The following is a 26,402-nucleotide window of genomic DNA, read 5'->3' on the forward strand; positions in this document are numbered from 1 at the left end:
GTCCCTTTAAATGCAAATGAGCTGCTGCTCCCAGCACGGGGGGGGGGGGGGGGGGTGGAGCTACAACAGCTTGTGTCCTGAAAATTTCAATTGCAAATTTGTTTGTTTATGTTTAAATTTATGTAGCTGATGTGGAGTTAACTATCTTCTAATCATTGATTAGCATATTCTGTCTTGATAATCTATAAATCGTGTTCCGGGGGCGGGGTTTATGTAAATCTTAGGGTTAGTGATGTCACTAACCCGGGAGGAATGTGGTGTAGTCCATCCATACCAGCCGTTTGTTGTAGTCCTTAAAAAGCAATTTCTTCAAAAGAAAATATCTCCCTTTGCTTTGAACTTTGAGCATTGTGACTTGGCAGATGTTGTTTATGCATATTAGATAAATATAATATATATAATAGAATAATTAAATAGAATATAAATTATTTTATTTGTATAGTATCCATGTACTGTACATGTACATTTCACTTAATCTAATCTGTCAAATTTAAAAGCCCTAAACTGAATGATAAATGCATGTTGGTATGTTTAATAAGAAAATAAACATATTTTGATAACATGTCTTTTTATCTTATTTAACCCATAAATATGATAGTTAACTTGTAACTGTCACTTTACACCCACGAACAGCCGTGTACAAACTAACCGGCAACCTTCCGGTCTCTCTCTTGAAACCAGCATCTATCATAAAGTCCAGTCACTTTTCCATTTTCGTCGCTGTTCTAATAATATTTATTTTCGCCATTACCACAAACAAGCTATGTAGCTGCTTAATCCTGACTAGTTTCAATCTCTTGGTTACCACTGAATCGTAGGTGGTTTGCCATTGATTGCATTCGATTGCATCGAACAGCACTGAACACGCACTTTTGCCGGTACGACTTGAAATATGTTGTTATTCTAAACTTTTCATTAACTTAGGAAGGTCAACAAAGGAAAAAGGCTGATCTCTAGTGACATGACTAATCTTTTATCGATCATTTATTGCTAAAGGGTGCGAAACCTGGCCAGGTGTGGCTCGCAAACCACCGCTGAGTTAGAGCAACAAACAATGAGGAACTAGACATTTTGATTGTCACTTGTTTTCTTTTTCTATTAGGATTTACTCTGTAGTCCCAGTGAAATGTCATTGATCCAAATCCATATTAAACTTAAAACACATTCTGAATAGCTGTTTTTTGCCTTATTCTGGCGTTTTTTCACTTTGTTGCATTGCAATTAGGATGTGATGTTAAATGACTTGCTCAAATGCATGATGGTGATAATTCATTGATCAGCCCTTGTGAGGTTAAACCAACAACCAACCCAGATTTTTAACCACTATAGGCCACACCAGCCATAAACAGTTGCTTTCTTTCATTTTTGCTGTACAATAGGTGATGTCTTTAGAATCTCTTGCTGTTTGTCAGTACATAAATTATACACTCTTGCGAAAGGTATGACAGTAAATACACATCCTAGTCAGGTGATTTCAACAGGGACGTGGAATCTGGATTTGCGTGTTTGACGAGAGGTCAGATTTACCATATTTTCTTATCATATTGTTGTTTCCATAGAAGTGAGCCCAGCACCATTAGTGAATCATTTCTCATGTGAATATAAGCATTTATATTATAGCATACTTTTATTAGGGCTGTGTATTGGCAAGAATCTGGCGATACGATACGTATCACGATACATGGGTCACGATTCAATATATTGCAATATATTTCGATACTGTGCATAAGGCGATATTTTGGGATTTTTTTTAAAGTAGGACTATAATTTAAAAAAAAGTAATATTTAAAAAAAGACATGATGTTCATAAAAGTCAAAGAGGTTTACTTTAGGTAAACAATTCCGTACACAGAAAATCAAACTGCCAGTTTGGGATTGTGGTTCACAGGTTCGCGTCTTTGCATTGACTTAACATTGAAATCACTCGCACCAGACGCTCTATTAGCGTTTGGTGTGAACGCAGCTTCACGGTGCGTGTCCACTACAGCGGCAAAACTCCGCTCGGTGCCGCTGGCAACGCTGTAACGTCTCCGCTTTGGGGTGTGTCTGTTACGAGTGTGTTTAATCTAAGTTTTTTTCAACACACGGACAGTATAATCATCATGCACGCGGTTACATTTAGAAATAGACAAGCTTTGTTTCCAAATGCACCAAGCAAAGATCCTTTCAATTTTATAAACCCAGCCAATATAATAACAATAAACACATCCAAAATAAAATCTTTAACATATATATAACAACTGCAAAGCGTCTAATTTGTAAACAAAATGATTTAAGCACTAAATCCATAATAAACTCCGGCACAATTAGTATATTTTAAACTCTAAAGACAGACGTCACATCCCAAACCTCACAGCAATTGGCTGCTGACCGCGTTTTTCGCTTGATATTTGCATAAAGTCGAAAACTGCCCAACCTTTTGACGCTCTCGGACGCTCTCAACGCTTTCTCTGGTCCGCTGTCAATCCCAAAATGCACTGCTGAGCGTGAAGCTCGACTTCCATAGGAATGAATTGAAAACGCTCGCTCCTTGCCAGTGGACACGCACCGTTCGGCGAGCCTGGCGAGGACACTAGTGGTGCGTCTAAGCATAGCTATCTAGTGGTAGGTATTTAAACAACATAAACGTGAACCAGTTACCATGAATATTTTTGGACGTAAAAAAAAAAAAAAAAAAAAATCGATATTGCGTTTTTGAAAATCGATACAGTATTGCAAAATAAAATATCGCGATACTCATGTGTATCGATTTTTTTCTTACACCCCTAACTTTTATTGAAAGTTACTTGACCATTTTCCTGCTTCTCTAACACCCATAGAATAAAAATTTTTTGCTTTAGGATAAAACTTATAAATGTAAATAACCACTGTTATGATTGGATAACCTCTTAAAGGGTTAGTTCACCCAAAAATGAAAACATTGATCAGTGCATATTAACAGAAGCTCACGCGTGAAAACAAATCTCATTGGTTCTTGCGGAAGCTCAAACGTAATGAGAATGCGTATATGCGTATATGAGAATGAATCTGAATAACCTCTTATTCACCGGTTACATCACTTTCCCACCCCGAATCGGCGCTAATTCTAAAGTGAAAGTAAAATGCGCATGGTCGCACAGGCATTCATAACGGCGTGTGTCCACTGGCGAGCAGCAGAGTGTTTCTATGAAAGCTTAATTTCCATAGGAATGAATTGAAAACGCTCGCTCTGCTCCGCACCGTTATGAATGGCCGTACGCATTTTACTTTCGCTTTCTGGCCAGAAACCTTGATATTTAAACTTTTATTTTTGTTCTAACCACTGTCTGCCATGATAAAACCATGAAGAAGGCATATTTGATGTAGCCTATTTAATCTAATTTAGAATTTTGTTGCTGTTTTTGTATGCTTAATTTATTTTGTGTAAAACATGCAGTAGCCTATAATTCGTTTGGCGTTTTTTGCACAATAAAATCTTTACTGTTTAAGTTGTGTTTAAATCTGTTTTAAATCAACTTTGTTCACATAAATGGTCTGGGTGGACTGTTTACATGGTATTGTGTGGTTATTTTAAATGTGAACGAGCAGTATTTTTTTCCATTTTAGGGTGAACTGTTCCTTTATAAAACCAAGCGTGCTAATACCAGAACTCTTTCAGTATCTTGGAGTCTGCTACAGTCTACATCAGTTTTTTTATTATGCAGGGTTAACTGAATAGCACAAGGCTCATTATCTGTAGAAGAGACTGGACTTAATGCAGTCCAAGTGAAAAGATGTCTGTCTTTGTGTCTGATCTCTAGTGCTGGCAGTCTTGAGCTCAATGTGACTTTCATTGACCAGTACAGAGTTCATTCATAAGCAGCGCTCAGCATTGTAGCTGTATGGGTTGTGGCGGGAGAGGCAACGATAGACAGTGGGAGTTGCGTCAGGCCTCAAAGAGCTTGTATGGAGGGAGCGTTCCGTCACAGGTCTTCAATAGAAAGTAGTTGCCTTTGCCCTGTTTACAATGATTTATAGTTTACCTGTCACAGATTGAGAACATTTATGGACTCAAATAAATGTCTACATTTTCATTGTGAGTGGTGTTTTTCCATTCAATTGCTGCCACAATGCAAAGGTGTTTTGGGTGGTTGCTAGGGTGTTCTAGGATGTTCTTGGTGGTTGCTAGGGTATTCTGGGATGTCCTGGATGATTAGGTGATTGCTTACTGGTGCAAGTCAAAAAAGTGCACCCTAAATCTTTATGAAATTGTAGTCATGAATAGACTGGTTAGTGTTTAGAAAAACAATGAAATTAAGATGAACCAGTGTTAATTTAACACATTTTAAAAGCTCATAATAATTGGGCTTAAATGTATCAAAAAGTGTTAATTGCCCTTGGCTAATTGAGATTGTGGTAACATGCTGCCTTGAGTGCATCCTCCTCACAGCTTTTAATAGAAACCCTTTGCACATCCTCTCAGCCATAGTAAATCATATTTTGTGTGCTCCATAAAATGATACAAACGTGATAATTGATTCTCATTGCAGAAGGATGCAGCCTTGAAAACAGAAACCATTGTCTATAATGGTAGTCATTGTGCAATGGCCCCATACTTTTTGATGATGTGGCATTGTACACAATTATGATTTGTCACAATAAAAGGGTTAATGGCAATTTGTGCAGCCATTCATGATAGAAAACACACTTGTGTGCAAAGCTTTCTGTGTAAGTTCTAATTGGGTGTTGTCAGGGTAAATTAAAATATTTTATTGCAAAATAATCATGGTCTCTGAACGGGTTTTTGTTGTTGTTTTGATTATGACCAGATGATTATGCTATTCTGCTACTTGCCAAATAAATAAGTAAGTGGACATGAAATATTGATTGAGTTATGTGACCAGTTAGTGGCCTTTTTTTTTTTTTGCTCAGTCGCTGCAAGAAAGACTTTACTGTGGTACACCATCAATCTGTCCTTCACACCTGCTCAGAGATGCCTCTGAACTTTTGACTTGTGCTGTAACTGAACTGTAACTGAAGCTGCTACAAATCCCTTCGAGAAGATCGGGTCCTTATGGCACATCATAGTGAAGTGATGGATTTGAACGTCTTCAACAATAACTCCATGCTGTCGTCTCTCTCTCTCCGCAGCCAAACCGTTCACCTCTAAAGTGAAACAGATGCGATTGCACAAGGAGGACTTCGAGATACTGAAGGTCATTGGTCGAGGAGCTTTCGGTGAGGTAAGCATCCGTCTTGTGTTGAGACTGCATCTGAATCCCCATACTATCCATAAGAATATAGCAGTGGCTCTCAAGTGATGGTTTGTAACCCCAACAATTTTCTGATACGGTTGTTTTTATTTTTGTGCAATAAACAATTTTGGTATTATTATGTTGGTTTTAGTAGCATGTCAAACATTTGCTGGATCCGTGAATGCTAAATAAACCTAATTGTTAAATAATAATAAATAAATAGTAAATTTAACAAAATTAAAACAAACATGCTTGTGGTCTGTAGTCTAAAAGTCATGGACAAAGGACTCTTACAAGCTGGATCTTGTACTGAATCAAGTCAAAAAGTGTCAAAGCTATGAAACCGTAAACTGTTTGTGAGCAGTTAGTGAATTAACATCTAACTAGTCACAAAAGAGTTAATGTTTTTTATTGAAATAATGTTATTAAAACAGTATTGTTTAGTATGTAGTTTAGAACTTTCCAGTACTTTCACCAGTGAACTACATACTCTACAGAATGTAGAAGTGTGCGAATTGGGATGCAGCCAATCAGACATTTAAGCACCAGAGAAGTGGTTATGACCCTTGTTGGCGACATGGTTGTCTCTTGGGCCAAGAATTTTTTCATGACCCAAAGAAATGCCAAGATATTTTACGTGTCATAAACTAAGCAAAGTAGGCCTACAGTTTGCAAGCCCATGAAAAAGTGAAAGTGTTTCACTTAAACAGTTTAGCAGCCAAGCTATTTTCACCCTTGCATATTTTCTGCTTGGAGTTCCCTTCAGGGACCATGACACCGTCACCATCTGCAGAATGAGAGCACACTGAGCAGATGCTGATGGGTGTCATGGTCTCTGAACGGAGGTCTTTGTAGTTGTCAAAGGGTCGTCTCTGTGTTAAGGTTGACCTGTAACCCCGACCGCCCCGTGCCGCCCGGATCCTGGTTTCTTAGACACTGACAGGAGCGCACCGCTAAACTCTCTCATAACATCGCTGGCTCTTCTCTGATCAATTTGATGATTGACATTCATTTATTCATTGTGTGTATCGATTTTAGATTGATCAGTTTCGTAGCTGTGACACTGGTGTGCATGCACTTCTATCTAGTTTAAAGTTTAAAAGGTAAAAAAAATTTTCAAAAGTTTTGTTTTTTCATTGTGATTCATTGTGCTGTTTTCTGTTTATGCGCAACTTGAACAAAACTTGTATATGTGTCGCATGCCTGCTAGGGTTGGGCGATGTCCCCTAAATTGGCAGTTGACGATGTTTACAGTAAAACATTGCGATGGCCGGGGGGGTGAAAAGAGGGGGAACGAAAAGAGAGAGAGAATGCACATAGTACTTACATCTATTGTGTTTACGGGAATACTTGACTTGGCATTTTGAAATATTTCTGTGTTTATTTGGACGTTTAGGCACGCAACCGGAGACAAAGGCTGCTTGTCCGTGTTGCGCTCGGCATCCTGTCAGTATAATTCAGTTCTCTTTCGCGATTTTAATATTTCTTTTCAATATAAATCACATCCTGCTCTTTTCTTTCTCTTTCATTCATATTTTGTTATAACCTTAAATAGAATCGGCAACTGAAATCTGTGCGAAATATCAAAAATACGACACATTTATAGGTGAAAGTGAAAGTACCAGCGGCCAGCGGGTGAAATGTTTCGAAATGTCTCTTTGCACAGCAAAGTAACATTACCCGTTTCAATAAAAGGATATATTAAAGTTTATATAACCTACTTTTACATTTTCTCTGCTGTTCTAAAATGATTTTCGCCATTACCTTTACCATTACCATTATCCCAGTGCAGGAGCTGTAGGTTACAACTTACCACAGAAACGTAAGTGGTTAGTTGATTGCTGTGGTGACTCGTGACACTCGCGAACAGCACTGACTGAACACGCACTTTTGCCGGTACAACTTGAATATTATTATAATCATAAACTTTTAATTAACTTCGGTAGGCTGTACAACAAGGGAATTGTAATTGGCTGATTTTTCTGCAGAGAGACGATCTCTGTTGATGTGTCTTAATTTTTTTATCGTTTGTTGGTAAAGGGTGAGAGACCTTGCGAGCCACATGATTTTTGCCTAAGAGCCAGGTGTGGCTCGCAAGCCACAGGTTCCCAACCACTGACTGGTGTACATGAATCAATAGATTAAATTACGTGACCTTTCACGAACTGCGGTGAGACTGGGCTGGTCTGGTCTGACAGGGTGGGGGACAATGGTGGTTCTCCATCGTGATGTCGATATCATCGTCCATCGGCACAACCCTAATGCCTGCCATCCAGTAATCACAAAAAGCTTTGTTACTTTTAATATGAAGCGAAGTCTCAACTTTAAAATTCTGTCGATTTTATTGCGAAATTCAAACAGTGTCGTTTTGGCGATCTTTAATACGGCGTGACAGATCGCTGTAACACCTCAGTTCAAGCAGCAGCACAGATCAAGCGCACGTGAACCGATCATCTCATCTCCTCTTTTCTACTAGTTACAGCACAAAATAAACATGGTTGTTGAACAGTGAACACCAGAAGGTATGTTGAAAGATACTTACCGAAATGATTCCCGCCTCATGTAATCGCTCAATGTAAGACGTCAATAAAACAGCTTGTAGGCTAAACAATGTCACTTAACATTAATCTCAAGAAAGCTATTCAGTGTCCATAAACTCATTAGTTAGCTAGAAAAAAAATAACTAGAGAAGAGCATTTTGCTAAATTTATGCACATTATTACATATTTTTACTTGTAATATTGTATTTTTGAATAAATCTGTCATGAAAACAAATTATTACAGTTTATATTTCATCAAACCATATTAAATAGTTTATATAAAACTGCATAATGTGCAATTTAAATGTTTGTACAGCTCAGTTTTAGACAATTGAGTGTTGATTATTAAATAAGTTTGATTAATTCAGGTTTCGGCCTGAAGTTTTGGTTTCGGCACAGAATTTTTGTTTCGGTGCATCCCTACTGTTAAAGGAAAGTTGGTTAATGGTTAATTTGTACCACTTCAGCAGTGTTATTTGTAGAGGACCAAACTAAGTTAAAGATGCCAAAAACTCAATGATCTGTGTTCAGACCACCAGTAATCAGAGTAAAGAACTAATGTACTAGCTGTTGTTATTTCCCCTGGTTTTCATTGCCTTTTTCATTTGAATTGCTCGCTCTTGTCCACCCGCACATATCTCGTGCTGTTGACCAAATTATGACAGAAGATAAATGTCTTTTTGGAGTAATAATTAGATTTCCATAACTATATTTCAAAGGCTGCATTGTGGGAGTTAGGCCCATATAAGGCTGTGTGTTTTGAGGGCACAATGCCAGGCAGCGCTCTGAACGCTGTTTGAAAAGTCACTTTCCAGTCTTTCGATCAGATATTTGCCTGATGATTTAGCTGATAGTCGTTAGCTTTTCTTAGCAATCGTAATCTAAGTTTTAGGGTTGGTGCTTTTGGGATTTAGTTTATTTTAAATCCCCATCAGATGTGTGGAAGAGTGAAGAGCGTGATTTCTGTCTGGAATAATGTTCGGATCCTGGCTCGGGTTGGAATGTGTAGTCCTCAATGCGTGCTTGTTTTGGCTTATTTAATCGCAGGGAGTGAATCACACCGTTGTTTCACTTGGACACCTTGAGTTCAAGACAAATACATGTCCATTCCACTTCCTTTTCCCATGATGCTCACACTTAAATGTGTGGACCAAACTTCATTTATTGGTCCATTATGTGCTGTTTAGGGGGATGTGTTTGGACTAATGCTCCCTATAATTTGGTTTTCCTGCCAAGAAAAATACTCGATACTCGACAAACGGACATTTTGGCATCATTTTTTTTGTGCTTTTGTCCGTTCAAGCGGCTTTCTGTGCGCACTAAGTGTGTGTCACACAGACAGGAGATTCACAGATGCGTGCCAGTGCTGCACTGAGTTTGTTTCTTACCGCGCTTGAATGGTTTAAGGCGAGACACTACAGGTGAATAGGGTAACATTTTTAACTAGCAGATATCACCATGAAACTTTCCATTCATTAAGATTACCTACATTAAGATGAGAAAAAAAAAGTATTACAAGTTTTCTGTAATTGAATGTTTAAATATGCAAATTAGGCATTATCTAATTAAATATGTGTTAATTTGCATATATTTAAAAAAACGAAATCTGAGTATTGGATAAAGCCAGGTTGTTTTTTCATTGTGTTCACATATTAGATGGGAAAAAAATTACAGAGGGATTTATGGATATCTACTTTTGTTATCCTGTAAATCAGAATATATTGTCAATAGCCTTAAAAAAAAAAATTTCGCCATGGAATAAAATGTTTTATAAATCAGGCTAGGAATAATATATTTACAAATCCCTCTGTAAATGTCTTCATAATATAACTAGGTACTAGGGCTGTAATCAACCAAAGAAAATCTTGTTCGACTGAAATCCTGAAATTTTCGACTAAAAATGACGAAAAAAAAAAAAAAACTTAACTTCATTTGCTGCGCACTGTGCGCAGTACTTGGTAGCCTTGTTGTCTGCCTAAATGAATTATAAATAAGCATAAAAAAACAAGTAGGCTATTTGCAGTATATTAAATAGTTTTTGACCTAATTATTTTGCACTGAAATGAGTCTGACACATGAGTCTGTCGGCTCTGACAGCGTTGCATCACGTGCACCTGCGCAATATTATAGCCTATGATTTCCGAAAATAGTACTGTTGTGTCAACTAGTGATATCATCACAAGAACTTTTGAGGAATATGCAACATAATTTAGACAATTGTTTTTGTCATATGTATTATAATAACTGACAGACACTATCATTTCAGCCGCTCTGTGCAGCTGAACATAGGAGCTCAGCTTCGCGGCTGAGACACGAATAGACTATTAACTTAAAGCTTTTACTCTTAAACACAAAAGGCACGTCCACTTTAATAAAAAAAAATTTTTTATTAAACAAACCAGGGGCCGTATTCACAAAGAATTTTAAGGCTAAAAGTAGCTCCTAACTAGCGAATTTAGGAGCAACTCCTAAAAAGAATGGGCGTGTCACTCGTAACTTTAGGACTTTAGGATTTTTTTGACTAAGAGTAATTCACGAAGCATTTTAGCCCTAAAAGTAGCACCTAAGCCTGGGACAGCTTAAAAGAAGTCGAGAGGACTCCTAACTCACTAAGATCTATTCACAAACCGCTTTTTGTGGCATTTCACATTGCGATGTTTTGAAATGCGTATGCGGCGGCTACAGGAGCTTCCAATCGCGAGGGAACAATTTTGCATTGTAGGCATAATGCAATATATAACGCCACCAACAACAACCAAAACTAGGCTACTCATTGCATGTAAACTAATTGTAACGTTTCATTGTGAATCAAATTAAAATGTTCTTCTCTTTGCAAACGTAGGCAGAGGCATATAGTGACAGATTAATTCAATAATGTTGCAAAGATATTGCATCAATCCATATGTTTCATTAGGCTACTAAGCTATTTGTTTTGCCTTACTCTTTATTCATTTAGGCTATTTATTCAGTTATTCATCATCTTCCGTCCTTCGCACTACTTGTGTAGCGCACGCATTCTCAGACCTGTCACCTGTCACTCATCATCGTAGGGGAGGTGTTTGGAATCATTCCCGCGTTACAATCATCAGCCAATCAAGGTGGTCACTTCAGTCAAGCTCATGCATGAGTAATGACGTCATCCATAGCAACGAAGCTACTCGTAGCACTAACATAGCTACTCTTAGTTTAGGAGTTGTCATTTTTCTTTACTAAGAGTAGGTCTGAAAGGCGTTGTGAATAACTTTTAAGAGAAAACTCCTAGCTAAAATCTTTTAGTGTGATTTAGGAGTACTCCTAGTGGTAAGATAAAATGCTTTGTGAATACGGCCCCAGATCAAGAACAGAAATGAAATAAAGTGCATAACTAAAAAATAAAGCATAACGTTAGGCTCAAAACTAATACAAACAATGGGCACATTGTAAAAAAATGCTGCCACACTGCCGATGTCTTTAGCATACGCCATTAGCAATTAGTGCTTTCCACCTGATGAAATGAACGCGGAAAAACTGATGAAATGAACGCAGCAAAAAATCGACCAATCAGAATTTTGGTCGAGCCAGAACGTATCGACTAGGAGATTACAGCCCTACTAGGTACAAGACTGGAAAGTTTAGTGTACATAGGTGCTACTGAAGTGGAGATTTCGGACTTGGAGTATGAGAGAAAAGTCATTTTGAGAAAACGGGCTTTGAAGACTTATATCAGCCAATAAGATTGTGCATTTAGAGTTAAATCCCCTCTTTTACTTTCACGATTGGTTGCTGATAAAAAGGAAATGACCATATTTGGATCCGACAGCATTGTACAGGAGAGAGAGAGCTTTCTAACGGTGTATGTGATGACAGGGTGCAGACAGCGATCGCAGAGCAGCGGGATGATTTAGAACGCCAACTTTTGTTGAATTTAGGAGAAACCTACAGACGCAAACAGACCAAGTGTAGTAAAATAAAGACCTAAATGTGTATTTCGGACTTTTTTTCACCACAAGTCTGAAAAAAGACATGTTATTGAAGACAAATATCCCAAAATCTCAAAATTGACCAGTGAAAAAAAACCTAGATGTTTTTGCCTGCCGTGTCTCGCCTTAAAAGCACTTCCATGAATAAGAGTGATCATACAGTGTAATGTAACGCTAGCCAAAGAATGACAGAAAAAATGGATGTTGCGTTAATTGGTAATTATATATGATATTAATACCAATAATAAGAAATGTTATAATTTGACGCTATGCGTGTATGTGTGCGTGTCTCTACATAAAAAAGTGGCTTGGGTCAGATTTCAAAGTCATATTTTGCAGGTCAACTTCTGAGTTGCTGTTTGAGTTATTAAAATTGGATTTGGGCTGTCAGTGAAATTGTCACTGACTTGAGATCGAATTGCTGTCAGCTGATTGTCTTTACTTGTTGAGTCCTGAGTGTGCTTCTTTGTGGAGAATGCTTTCTTCCCTCAGAATGAGTTATATCATGATTTCATGGCAGCGTGTGTATATGTATGTGTACACCCGTAGTAACCCGACCTGCTCTGTAATTCAAGGTTTACACTCTGCTGTCACAAATAACCAACCACTTCCATGTGGGATCTGGTAATCTAGATGGAACAAAAGCAACACAAAGCGCTTATCTTATCAGGACCTCTAGAAATCCCCTCTTGCTTTCTTAATGGAGGAGCCGTGTGTCAGATCTCTGTGTGCTCTCCGCTGTGTTACAGGTAGCAGTTGTAAAGGTGAAAAGTTCAGACAAGGTGTTTGCCATGAAGATCCTCAACAAGTGGGAGATGCTAAAAAGAGCAGAGGTACACAATTAAATCTTTCTAGTGCAAAATCAATTAGTTTAGTTTGGAAAATTACATCGTTTGAGATCAACTAAATGTTAACCAATGTTTGTCTTTTTTTTCCCCCCAGACAGCGTGTTTCCGGGAGGAACGGGACGTGTTGGTGAATGGGGACAGTCAGTGGATCACCACGCTGCACTACACCTTTCAGGATGACAACTTCCTGGTAGGCTTCTGCCCTCTGAGTGCTCCTGACTCCACATTAACAGGAGCTTTGATTAGATCAGACTTGATTAGTCAATCCCAGTAGTCCCTGAACAGTCTTGGTCTGTTTCGTGAGGATGCTGGGCAGGAGAGAACCACACCTCTGGCCGGTTCCCATGTGGGGGATTACTACTAGAATCCCAGTCAGCCAAGTGTGGTGGTCATGTGGTTTTTCTCATTAAGCAAACCGCTTATTCTAGAGGTCTGAGTGGTTACTGTTGTCATGCAGGTTGTCTTCTCGACCACCAAACCAGAATACTATACAGTAAACCTCAATGTATCCTAAATTTGTCACATCCATCCAATATATCTCTGTTGTTCTGTCTATCATTCTAATTCTATCGTTCTCTCTATTGTTCTATTTATCAATCTATCAGTCTATCATCCATCTGTCTATCGTTCTATCTATCATTATATCTATAATTCCATCTATTAATCTTTTTATCTATCTGTTGTTCTAATTATCTGTCATTCCATCCATCGTTCTATCATTCTATAATTATATCTATAGTTCTATCTATCAGCCTATTTATCTATCTTTCATTCCATCTATCGTTCCATCATCCACCCATCCTTCAGTCTATCATTCTATCATTATATCTATTGTTCTATCTATCAATTCATTTATTTATCTGTTTGTCGTTTTATCATTCTATTTACCTCCATCTTTCTATCTACCTTTCTGTCAATCATTCTATCATTTATATCTAGCATTGTATCTATCAATCTATTTATCTATATGTCGTTCCAACCGTCAATCCATCCATCCATCCTTCTGTCTATCATTCTGTTATTATAGTATCTATCTATCTATCTATCTGTATATCTATCTTTCTATCTATCGATCGATCGTTCTATCGTTCTATCTATCAATATCTATCGTTCTATCTATCTATCTATCAATATCTATCGTTCTATCAATCTATCGATATCTATTGTTCTATCTATCGATATCTATCGTTTTATCTTCTATCAATCTGCACATTTCTACTGTATCTGTTGTATGTCTACTTTCATGCCATTTAGTTCTGACATGTCTGTCTTCTGCAGTACCTGGTGATGGATTACTACGTGGGTGGTGACCTCTTGACTCTTCTCAGCAAGTTTGAGGACCGTTTACCAGAGGACATGGCCCGATTCTACCTGGCGGAGATGGTTCTGGCGATCGATTCTGTGCATCAGCTGCACTACGTTCACAGGTGAGGCCATTTTGCTCACAGATTTGGCCTGGTTTTGCTTGTCTTTCTCTCTTTTTTGGTTTCTACTGCACGACACTGACATTTGGAACAAATTGCATGGTAATAATTTGTGTGTGCTGGGCTATGGGAATGTGAATTCTTATGGGAACACAGGAAGTGACCAAATTGTTCTGATTTCAGCAATCACAGAGGACATTTTAGTACTGGCTTTGGCTGGCCAGTTGCTATTGCGATGTATGCTGCGGGGCACTGGTCCAGGGATTACGCTCGGAGGCGCCCAGCCTCTCAGATGTGGCTCCAGTGGAATTGATTTATTCTGGTCTTACTAATTGCAGGCTGCTGCTACGGAGCAGAGCAGAGGTCCGTGCGTACAGTTTGCGCTCTGGTAACTCAAATAAGGACTGTAATTACAGGTTTAGCCACCCCGGCCGTGAGAGATTTGTTTTGGACGATTTAAAAAGGGTGCGATGCTGTGGGCAACTCCCTTCCAAAAAAAGGAAAATTGATGAAGTTGCATTTTTACCCACGTTTAAGTGCATCGTCCAATTCTGGACAGATTTACTCAAGCTTGAAATGAATGGTTACATAACCGCTTCCATAGTATAACCCAAAGCTTAACTTTAGGTGCTGGCGAAGGGGCGGGGCTTCCATTGTTGTCATTTATGCGGGAACGCAATGCAGGAAGTTGCCTATTTGTGTGCCAGGCTGTGAATTTCCTGTTAGTCTGTCCCCCATGCTGGAGGCTTTTCAGTTCACTAAGTCTGTTATGTATTGTTTGAGTTTCTTCGCTAACAGTGTTTTTAATTTCTTAGGTGCTTGTTATTCACTATAAGAGTATAAAGTGTATGTTTGTCCCTGCAGCAGTGTGCCTATGTTGATGCGCTACATCTTCCTGCTGTGCTGTCCAGTTAAAGCTGTTTGCGTTTGAGTGGTAGTCAGAGCTCACACCATATGTTCAGTGATAAACTGTGACATGTTTTGGGCAAGACAGCTGTTCTTCTTACCTTACATTTCTCTTATGTGAATGCATGCGCTGGCGTTTTCATTGCATTAATAGGAAGAATTTCAGCTTTTCGGTTCTGTGTTTGGAGTGTTGTTGTTAAATATATTATCAACTGAAACAAAGTCCCCCTGTGGTGAAAGTCACGTTTTTAATTTTGACTATATGTCTATGTGGTGTTTTTAATATGCTTTAAGACAAACCATGTGCAGAGTCATAAGTCAACACCATTGCTGAGTATTTTCTCTTTAAAACTGCAGTGAAAAGTAAGACTGGTGTTTCTGACGTCACAAACTACAATGTAACCAATCACGTCAACATGCCGGCTGGCTTTAGCATATCATTAACCATGACCGCTCTGAAGCAGTGGAGTCTCAAGAGAAGCCAGGTTATCCTGGTATATTTTTCTGTTGATATGAAAAATCCGATGCTCATAGTAATATACTACATCATATATAAAATGTACCTGCTATATTGCTAAGTTATGATGATGAACTATATGCCTTTCTCCACTGACGTTCTGAGTTGTTCAAAGCGTGTCTAAGGATACTGGTTTTTAGATGGCAGCTGTGAGCCTCTGAGATGGCGAACGGGAACATGGCTTGTGTAACATTAGCAACACATCATTAGCTGTTTGATAATGTTGTCAAGCAGAAGGCTAATCATATTAATTACCGTTATGTGTCCGACATTGTAAAGAGCGATACCTTTGTGTGCAGCATTACCTCAGTAACTTGACCAAAGTCTGCATAAAAATGAAAAAAACTTATTGTGTCATCTTTGCACATTTTTCCAAATACAAAATAACGCTTTTTCTTAGCAGTTTTTTTTTATTTTTTATAATAACTGGTTTGTCTCTGAAAGGATTTTCCTTTTCGACCAAACGCCATGAATCCCTTTTACTTTTACCTTAAAATGTGTTGAGGAAATCAACAATGCTGATTTCCTCTGAAGTCCATTTAAAATGGTTTCACGGACTAATAGAATAATAATTAGGGCTGTCAAGATTCCTCAATTAAATATAACAGCAAAATACTGAAAGTGGCTTGTGTACCATGCATGAGAATCCATGAACCGCATTATTAGACTGTTTTTAAAAGCATAATATAATGAAATCACAAAGGCTGCGATTCAGTTAAATATTCAGTAAATACAGTATATTCACTGGGATTGATCATGCTGTAAAGTGTAACAATAACAACAATCAAATGGCTGTTGGTGCCTTGTGCATTTATTTTTTTATAATGCGCAATATACCTAAGTTGATAATGTTTATATTATGTATATTACATTATGTATTTTAACAGTGTTGTTCAATAAAACCATATGCTTACTTGCTTTTGATACTATAATCTATATTCTTATCTATTATTCTTATTATATTTATGTAGGTCTATTTTTAAGTCATTTCATTGGTTATTGGTCACTTTCGTCTATTTGTAATACTCAAAAAAAAAAAAAAGATTACTCAATTAAGCGTCAAAATAATCAACTGATTACTCGATTAGCAAAAATAATTGTTAGTGACAGCCCTAATAATAATTTCCTTTTTTATGATCATATTTTTCTAATTTTCTTTCCGACGTTTTTTTCCGTGTGGAGCGTTATAAATGTCAGAGTATTTGTTGTTTATTTCAGAAGAAAAAGGAAAATGCTGTTTTCTAAAACATTTTGATCTTTGACTAGATGCCCGGGTGGCTATATATTAGGGGTGTAAGAAAAAATCGATACACATGAGTATCGCGATATTTTATTTTGCAATACTGTATCGATTTTCAAAAACGCAATATCGATTTTTTTTTTTTTTTTACGTCCAAAAATATTCATGTTAAGACGGTGGTCCACGTTTATGTTGTTTAAAAGGCTCGCCGAACGGTGCGTGTCCACTGGCACGGAGCGAGCGGAGCAAGCGTTTTCAATTCATTCCATGGAAGTCGAGCTTCACGCTCAGCAGTGCATTTTGGGATTGACAGCGGACCGGAGAAAGCGTTGAGAGCGACTGAGAGCGTCAAAAGGTTGGGCAGTTCTCGACTTTATGCAAATATCAAGCGAAAAACGCGGTCGGCAGTTTATGATGGATTTAGTGCGTAAATCATTTTGTTTACAAATTAGACGCTTTGCAGTTGTTATATATATGTTAAAGATTTTATTTTGGATGTGTTTATTGTTATTATATTGGCTGGGTTTATAAAATTGAAAGGATCTTTGCTTGGTGCATTTGGAAACAAAGCTTGTCTATTTCTAAATGTAATCGCGTGCATGATGATTATACTGTCCGTGTGTTGAAAAAAACTTAGATTAAACACACTCGTAACAGACACACCCCAAAGCGGAGACGTTACAGCGTTGCCAGCGGCACCGAGCGGAGTTTTGCCGCTGTAGTGGACACGCACCGTGAAGCTGCGTTCACACCAAACGCGAATAGAGTGTCTGGCGCGAGTGATTTCAATGTTAAGTTAATGCAAAGACGCGTTTACGCGCGTCTGGAGGTCCTGTGGCGCGAATGAGGCGTTTAGCGCGGCAGACGTTAATTTGCCTCATTCGCGCGTCCAGTTCTTTTAAAATCTTTTATCACATAAAAACTTCAATTTCAATAGGCCTATATGACACATTCATTTTGTTCACTTTCATTCATTTTCGTCCAGTTCACGTTGTTGTTTTGTATTGTGACAGGGGCTATGTATTTTCTTTTATTATGGCCTACTTGAGAAATATAAAAATTTGCTCACTAAGAACCTGTGAACCACAATACCAAACTGGCAGTCTGATTTTCTGTGAACTGAATTTTTAACCTAAAGTAAACTTCTTTGACTTTTATGCACATCATGTCTTTTTTTAAATATTATTTTTTCTAAAATTATAGTCCTACTTTAAAAAAATCCCAATATATCGCCTTATGCACAGTATCGAAATATATTGCAATATATTGAATCGTGACCCATGTATCGTGATACGTATCGTATCGCCAGATTCTTGCCAATACACAGCCCTACTATATATATATAGACTCTTTTACCTTTCCAATTAATAGCTGTTTATTTGAAACAAACAAAAAGTGAAAGTGTCTCTGTCCTGTTTCTTAATGAGGACAGCTGTGAATAGTTGCGTGTTCGGCTCCAGTCGAGTGGACTCCATATGTGTAAGCGGAGCACAGCGTGGGGCTTGTGACCGCTGCACCGACCTGTTCACCAGAGGTCAGCAGTTCACCTCCCGCATTACTCTCATTCCACATGCAGACAGGTATGTGACTCGCCCAGGACCATCCCTCTGAACACCACCAGACCAGCAGCAACAATCTCCTGAATGCAGGCTATTTTCAGCGCCGCCCTCTGCGTCTGGCTATGAACGAGTCTGGCCAGCATTTAAAAGACATCTAACACTCGTATTCCTAGAAGAACCCAGTGGCGTGTCTGGGATTTTGACACCTCATTGTCACTTCTGAGGTTCTGACAGCCACACCACTGCCATCTGCAGTCTGTCTCGGCTCCGGTCATATGAGCTGTCACTTTAAATGCTTGTTACAGCAGGATGGATTCTGATTGGCTCTGGTTGGATCTGATCGTTCATCAGCTGGATAAAACTATATCGTTTCTCTGTACCGTTATCATTATAGCTGTGGTGTGAACTCTGCTATTTTTTAATATTGTTGAGAACGATTACTAGAACTTTATCATTATCTTTATCTTCCTTGGTGTGAACGGGCCTTTACACATTTAGAAAAATACTGATAAAATATCGTGTTTGTGTCACATTTCTTTAGAAGGAATGAGTATTTCTATACATTTTTCACAAAAGTATGCAATCTGAAGAGGTTTGAGCTATCTCTCCCATCTTACTATACTGTTATCCTTTCAGCCAGAGCAACAGAGGGATCTCACGGACAGAAAACAGGAGTTATATGAGTTTTATGAGTTACCCAGAGTAGGCTACATGTCATTTATGACATATCCGGAAGCTTTAGCCCGGTATCAACAAAGGTACAGCGAAGAGACAAATGAAACATGACACCAAATAAATGCATGATTATAAGTTCTTCAAGCAGTCTGTGGTATTTTCCATAATAATATGAGTATTTATTATCGTAATGGTTAGCATAAGTAGCCTTTAGCATTGCATTTCTGCCTCATACAGTAATCAGACTCCCCATTGTATCGCAAAGCAAGTTATTTAAAACACTCGCTGGTGACTGAAAGTGAGTTTTGAGCTGAAAATTGTTTTAAATGTCTATCTGGTTGCCTGATATAAAAACATAGGAAATGACAGAAAGCTGCGCGTCTTAGACAGCATTCAAATAATAAAATGAATTCTATTTAACGTCAACGATTCGTTGAATTTAATAAAAAAATGATGGTAAGGGTGGTTGCACACAATTGATTTTAGCTACATTTAAACAAATGCATTAAGTTCAACTTAATCAATTTTAGTTCAACTTAATGCATTTGTTTAAATGTAGCTAAAATCAATTGTGTGCAACCACTTACCATAATAAAATTGATTAAATTCAACGAATCATTTAGGACAAAATCACACAAATTTATCTCAAAATGGCGAGTTTCCTAGTAAACATAGTCGGTTATGGCTTAAAGGAACACTCCGACTTTTTGGGACTTTAGCTTATTCACAGTATCCCCCAGAGTTAGATAAGTCCATACATATCTTTTTCATTTCTGTGCGTTCTGTAAGTGTTATTTGACGCACCCACCGCTAGCCTAGCTTAGCACAAAGACTGGATGTAAATGGTTAATGGTAGCATACTAATCCCAATAAGTGACAAAATAATGCAAACATTTTCCTATTTACATGTTGTGATCTGTATAGTCACAGCGTGTACAAATAACAAGGCTATATGAGACAGAGACCATTTTTAATCGTATAAATACTGGGAACTATATTCTCACTAGGCGTAGGAGCACAGCTAACGTTACTTGGGCGGAGCGGCTACTTGGGCGGAGTGATTAGCGCAGCACACGAGACGCCCTGTTGATGGTTCCGTAAACAAAACAAACGTGACTAACTAGCTAGTAGCGAACGTGACTCGTGATCATGGCTGACTTTGAGGAATTGTCAGAGGAATTTTACTGTGTATCAAACCAAGATCCCGAACCATAAAGTTTTGAGCCAGAATACACAGACGAGGAGTTACAAACTTTGGAAGCTGTTTATTAGCAAGTTGAATGTTACAGTCCTGAGAGTTACATTTAGCGCCGCTCATTTGTTATTGAGCGATACAGTGTGTTCATGACAACACAATAATAACAATATAGGGGATACACGGAGCCCCTATTCACGTAATAGTGTCACTACTAAGGTTACATTACATTAGCATGGCACTGTTACAGTATGGCTAATGTTAGTCATCTCAAAACATAACGGAACACTTACCGCAGCAACAGGTGATCCAATTTGTCCTGTCTTTATTATCGATGGGATGGCTGTATCCTTTAGCACACGTTTCATGGTCCGTGTGGCAACTTGCATTTTTTCAAAATAGTCGTCTATAGTAAATTGTTCAGAGCAAACGTAATACTTCGTGATGATGTTTACAGGTGTGTTTGTAGCCCTCGATTCATCAGGTCAGCGTTTTTGGTTGGAATTCTATGAAACATCATAGTATTACCTAGGGGTGGGAATCACCAGAGGCACCACGATACGATATTATCCCGATACTTGGGTCACGATACGATATTATTGCGATTTTAAAAATATTGCGATATTCTGCAATATATTGCAATTTATTACCTTTTTCCAAATTCAAATTATGTCCGCAAAGGAAAACTGTCAACATCTGTTTGTTCATGTCACATCAATTTTAATAATCTCCGTTAATAATCTGCGTTAATAATCTGTTACACATAAGAACTTTATTATATTAAATATTAATCAAAAATGATTCACACCTTCACAAAATCCAAACATTCAGTGTAAGAGTAAAACAATGACATAACATTATTTATAGTAAGTTTATTTGATTCACATCTTATTTAGAGTTTTGACGTCGACAACCCAACTGCATTTACCGCAAACAGTCTAAACTAAAAGATTGTTTTGGTTGAATCGGTTCGATGCGAGGGAGCGAGAGAGAGCAAGACAGTTTGAAGACGGCGAGGGTGCGCGCGCGCGACCGGGGCTCTCTCTCTCTGCTCGTTCTTTCAGTAATATGCGCATTATCGCAAGCGCAGCAGTCATACATCACTCACCGATCAAATAAGGCTTTGGCGAGACAAAAAATTGCTTGTGAGAGAGACGCGTGAGTGACAGAGAGACGGAGGGAGAGCAGGGAAAGAAAATGCCGCCGAATGAATATGCTGCGTGTTTTAAATTGCGTAAACATTTTTTTATAACGAAACGCAATATGTGGCCGGTGTTGATTCTGTGGCGCACCGCCACGAATTAGTCTATGTGTGGGATTTCTTTCTCTGATGCTGCCATGTTTATTTTATCTACGTCCTCCTGCACGCTGACAGTCAACCCGACAGTCACCCCGCTGACCTCACCAGAAAACAAACAGCACCATCTAGTGGACTGAATGAGCAATTGATTTTTAGCATTCTACTACCAAAGTTAAATTCTCATGTGTAATTTAAATAATAAAAGATCGATACTTGGCGCCCGTGTATCGATACAGTATTGCCACAGAAAATATTGCGATACTATGCAGTATCGATTTTTTCCCCCACCCCTAGTATTACCTGGTCTCCCCTGTTTATTGTCGCAGCTCTTTACAATACAGCGAACACCCATGATTGTAAACTATAAATTTACTATCTAGTAATTGCTGACTCTATTACTCCAACTCTGAGCGAACTCTCTGCTCCTCACCACAGGGCGTCTCGTGTGCTGCGCTAATCACTCCGCCCAAGTAACGTTAGCTGTGCTCCTACGCCTAGTGAGAATATAGTTCCCAGTATTTATACGATTAAAAATGGTCTCTGTCTCATATAGCCTTGTTATTTGTACACGCTGTGACTATACAGATCACAACATGTAAATAGGAAAATGTTTGCATTATTTTGTCACTTATTGGGATTAGTATGCTACCATTAACCATTTACATCCAGTCTTTGTGCTAAGCTAGGCTAGCGGTGGGTGCGTCAAATAACACTTACAGAACGCACAGAAATGAAAAAGATATGTATGGACTTATCTAACTCTGGGGGATACTGTGAATAAGCTAAAGTCCCAAAAAGTCGGAGTGTTCCTTTAAGTGAACGTAAACAGTAGAGAAAGACCATGCACTTTAGCATTAGTCCTACAGTGACAGCAGCCTAATATTCCTGCCAAGAATTGTTAAATTTCACTGGTATCCTTTGGTGTCATCACCTTTTTTATTACAATACAAAGATACATGGGTAAAAAAAAAAACTAAAAAAACAATAACTATTTTATTAATTTATTACTTTTTTGTGGTGGGGCCAGTGAAAATGTAATAATTGAATCAAATCAAATCAAATTTACATCTTTTGAATTGGAATCAAATCAAATCGAACATCTGTATTGATACTAGGGATGTGCACGAATATTAAATTTTCGATTATTCGATATGTAATTATTCGAATATCCCCGAATATTCGTGTTTTCTCACTCGAGCATGTTGATATGTTTTTCTCAACATGAACGTGAAACAATATAAACATGATAACCATACAGTATGCTGCTGACTTGAGTGCATATGTACGTTCTGTACGATAACTGCGCAGTCTGCTTTATTAGCTTTTTTTTTTTCCCGTTCGCGCTGCTTGAGCTTATTCTTTTGGTCTTTATATTTTTTTTGTTTACACATATTGTTAATGTTTTCAACTAAAAGAAAACCTTAAGATATATAGTAAGCTTGTTCAGAAATGTTGACAAAAACGTAAACTTAAAAAAAAAAAGTCTTTCTCGTTAAACGTCATTTAAATAAACGAATATTCAAATATTCGATTTTTATAAGCCCGAATATTCAAATACAATATTTTTGAAAAACGCCCATCCCTAATCGATACCCAGCCCTAATATCAACCACAATTTCGCACATTTCCTTTGTGTCGTCTTATTCGATCAGGCTGCCAAAAATGTAGAAATGTTTTCACACTATTGGATTAAAAATACAAAAAAAATTATTTCTGAGATGAAAAATTGGCACAACTCACTAAATTAAACATGCAGCATAGTGAGGTCATGTGACAAAACGTAGCATACTAAGTAGCATACTGCATGCTATTTCAAAAAGTAGTGATTATACCATTCTGCAAAGTATACAGTATGCTAATGTTCCATTCTGAACATAACCAAAGTGTGTAGTGAGATCCTGTTGGTGCTTGATTCAGGGTGTGGTGTGGCACAGCTGCACAGCCTCTTGGGATCGCCAGGATCGTCCATCTTTGCCTGGAATCTCAGGAGCTCCCAGAGGAATGAACACCACTGCAGCTTCTGAGCGAGATCTCAACCCCAGATCCTCGACCACATCGCTGATCACCATCTGCAGAATCCTGGAGGCCGCAGAAGAAAGCCCCCCTCGCATTCCTGCGGTCTCTTTTAGCAGGAAGCCGACACTGAAGTCAGCAGTAAACTACTCTCTGACCTTTGTATGGCAGTTCACAGCTTCCTGTTCTTACAGTGTAACTGTAAGGTTCGAGTTTATAAAGTACAGTAATTGTCCAGCTGGAGGAAGCCATTAGTAACAGTAGGTTATTGTGGTTTAAGTATGTGAAGTTTTGTCTCCTCATGTAAGATTCTTCTCAGGGCTGTTTTGGATGGGGAATTAACCTCTCCATCACAGCTCCGCTCCAAGCTATTGTGTAATCTGGGTTAATATTGATTCAGGTGTGCATGTTTTCTGCTCGAATGAGTTGCTGGCAGAGAAAATCTAGCCTGGAGCTCATTCGCATCATGAGGTCGGCCTTTGTCGCATTGACAAACACACACCTCAGTTATTCTGGAGCTCCTGAGATCTTCACTCTAGTGGTTTAGCGAGGTCTGTTTGTGATAATCTGGTTATTGACCCTCCTCTGGACTGTGTGCAGATATTGATCTGAATTCCTGAATGTCCACCCCTTTTCCCTCTCTCTCGGGATGATAACCTGATGGGTCGGATAGAAACGGCCCTCTCCTGACCGCAGGTCCTTGGTGTCTCTTACAGTCAACTGCCAATAGCTGTCATCAGATGATTGGAACCGCCTTAGTCAGCGTCCTTACAGATAACATTCAATTGTTTTTCTCTGTTGTTCTATTTTCGTTTGACCGGTGAATTAAACAAGCTTTAATGAATCTGTAGATTTGTCTAAGACTGTAAATGTGGAAATTGGGATCTTCTTTTTTGGGGGAGGAACTAAAAATTGTGATGCTTTAAAACTAAACTCCATTTTTCAGCAGTGTGATTAAAGTTAAGCTTTTAAATTTAAACATTATTAATTTATATTAATATTATTATATATAAATGTTTTTGCATGTTTCACTTGAACAATCAATAATCAGGTGCAATCATCATGCAAGTGTTTCCAGAAGTCCCTGTGCATCCTCTCATTTTGTATATATATATATATATATATATATATATATATATATGCAATGCAATGCAAAGAAACAGTTTGTAATATTAACTTATCCAACTTAACTTGTCATGAAATAAATAAATAAATAAATAACTTTTAGGACAGATCATAAAACAAAGTGCTTAGAACTATTTTATATTTAAAAAATCTGTAAATGTATAGGTAAAAAGTCACTGAGTGACTGATTTGAAAAGTTAGAGATAAAATGACCAACAAGGTAACACATTACATGGAAAAGGTGGCAGGTCTATCATTTTGCATTTACAAAGGGTTACTTCACTGATTAGCATTTATCTTTGTATCAGTAGAAACCCAGTAGTATTTTCAAATGACCGTGCTTCCCTCCCTCATGTCCCCCTGAGACGAGAGATTTCTGTATTGTGTGTCTGGAAAAAACCCTCTGATGACGCAAAAATCGTTATTTAGCGTCATCTGAGGCTTTTTTGTCCAGAGGCGAGAGACTACAGCCAGTAGTAGGCACTAGTTCTGCATGTTTTCAACCCGCCCATAGGGGGATCTCACGATAAAACGGCGTCTTTTCAGTTTCGAGTTGACTAGTAGCCTAGTTGTATCATTTCTTCCGATACTGCCCTCGGTAGGCGTGGCTTGGGAGTGGCCTCGTAGGGCAGCGAAGCAAGTGCATTCTGGGAGTTGTCGTCTTTCATCCACATGAGCCAAAAATACATTTTCTGGCTTTTCTCAGTCTAGAAGGCACCAACCTCTAAAATAATTTCACATTTCTACTACATAAATGACCCAATTTAAATACACATTCATCTTTCTAGCGGTGAAATATCCCTTTAACTCACAGATAATTTGACCGTCCATTTGCGGTTATCATTGTCAATCGGATTTAATCGCACATTTGAATACGGTTGTCAATCCAGAAACTTTGCAATGTGTAGTTGGCAGTATGTAAAATGTAGCCTATACCTGTATACAGAAAGCGGGCAAAGATCGCTGCCATTATAATCGCTGAAGCTGTCATTTACAACGCGAGGTACGCAAAGCTACACTCTTCTGAAAACTCCAGTTATAATCAATGAAGCTGCCTACGCTGTGCAATGAAGCTCTTATTGACATGGGGTTTATACTTTGTGGTTTATAATGAAAGGATTTGCGATTAGAGCTTGCAGAACTCGTGATTGGCGATTGACTTCAAAAGCTCAACACTGTGAAAACATGTTGTAAATAGAAACATTTGACGCTCTTCAAAGCGATTTTAAAAGTGCTGGTACTGCAGTACGGCAGGTATGGTCACGTTAAATGATCAAACACATCTTTGATGGGACAGAGATTCATTTTGGCGGCCACCAAAATATCTTAAATGCAGGTCATGAAAATAAAATATATAATCCTAATTTTGTGTTTTATCCAGATTGATGTAGTTAGTAACCTGTAGCATAGCTGCACTAGTGAATATATCCTTTTGTTCTGAGATTTTAAGTCATTTTAGATGCATTTAAGAAAAACAGCACCTGTTGAGGAAGTTGAGGCCTGTTGTAAACCACTAAACAGGACGCGGTGTAAACCCTGAAGGAAGTGGTACACCACTGCTAGTTGTTCTGCTCCTCATAGGAAGTGATGCCTCATTTCCAGGAAATGAGACACCGTTCTTTGTGAAAGGCTCAGTGTGACTGAGATGAGGCTGTCTAATAGCACGACCGGACAGCTGACCATTGGAGACGTTAGTGGTCAGTAAGCCATGCCACTCCTCTCTCTGTCTGTCTGATGTCAGGGCAGATGGTGTCCACAGATCAACATGCTCTTTTAAAGCAGGATTACCTCCCTTCCTCTGATCACTTGTCCTCTCTTTCTGCTGGTGTGTGTGTTGAGGCCTTGATGCACAACACTGACATCTTTGACTCTTTATTTGTTGATATGT

The 26,402-nt window shown here is 38.4% G+C and overlaps 1 protein-coding gene across 10 annotated transcripts in view; it reads left to right on the plus strand.

Moving 5' to 3' along the window:
* Positions 1-26,402, plus strand: part of cdc42bpaa (CDC42 binding protein kinase alpha (DMPK-like) a) — an 86,628-nt gene that overhangs the window by 10,122 nt on the left and 50,104 nt on the right. For all 10 annotated transcript variants that reach the window (XM_084394081.1, XM_084394083.1, XM_084394086.1 and 7 more), the window contains exons 2-5: positions 5,110-5,201; positions 12,462-12,545; positions 12,655-12,750; positions 13,839-13,987. In XM_084394081.1, the coding sequence (XP_084250207.1) occupies positions 5,110-5,201; positions 12,462-12,545; positions 12,655-12,750; positions 13,839-13,987 (421 nt within the window). The remainder of the gene's footprint in view (positions 1-5,109; positions 5,202-12,461; positions 12,546-12,654; positions 12,751-13,838; positions 13,988-26,402) is intronic.

This window comes from Rutilus rutilus (genome assembly GCF_951802725.1).
Source record: "Rutilus rutilus genome assembly, chromosome: 21".
In the NCBI taxonomy this organism is placed as follows: domain Eukaryota; kingdom Metazoa; phylum Chordata; class Actinopteri; order Cypriniformes; family Leuciscidae; genus Rutilus; species Rutilus rutilus.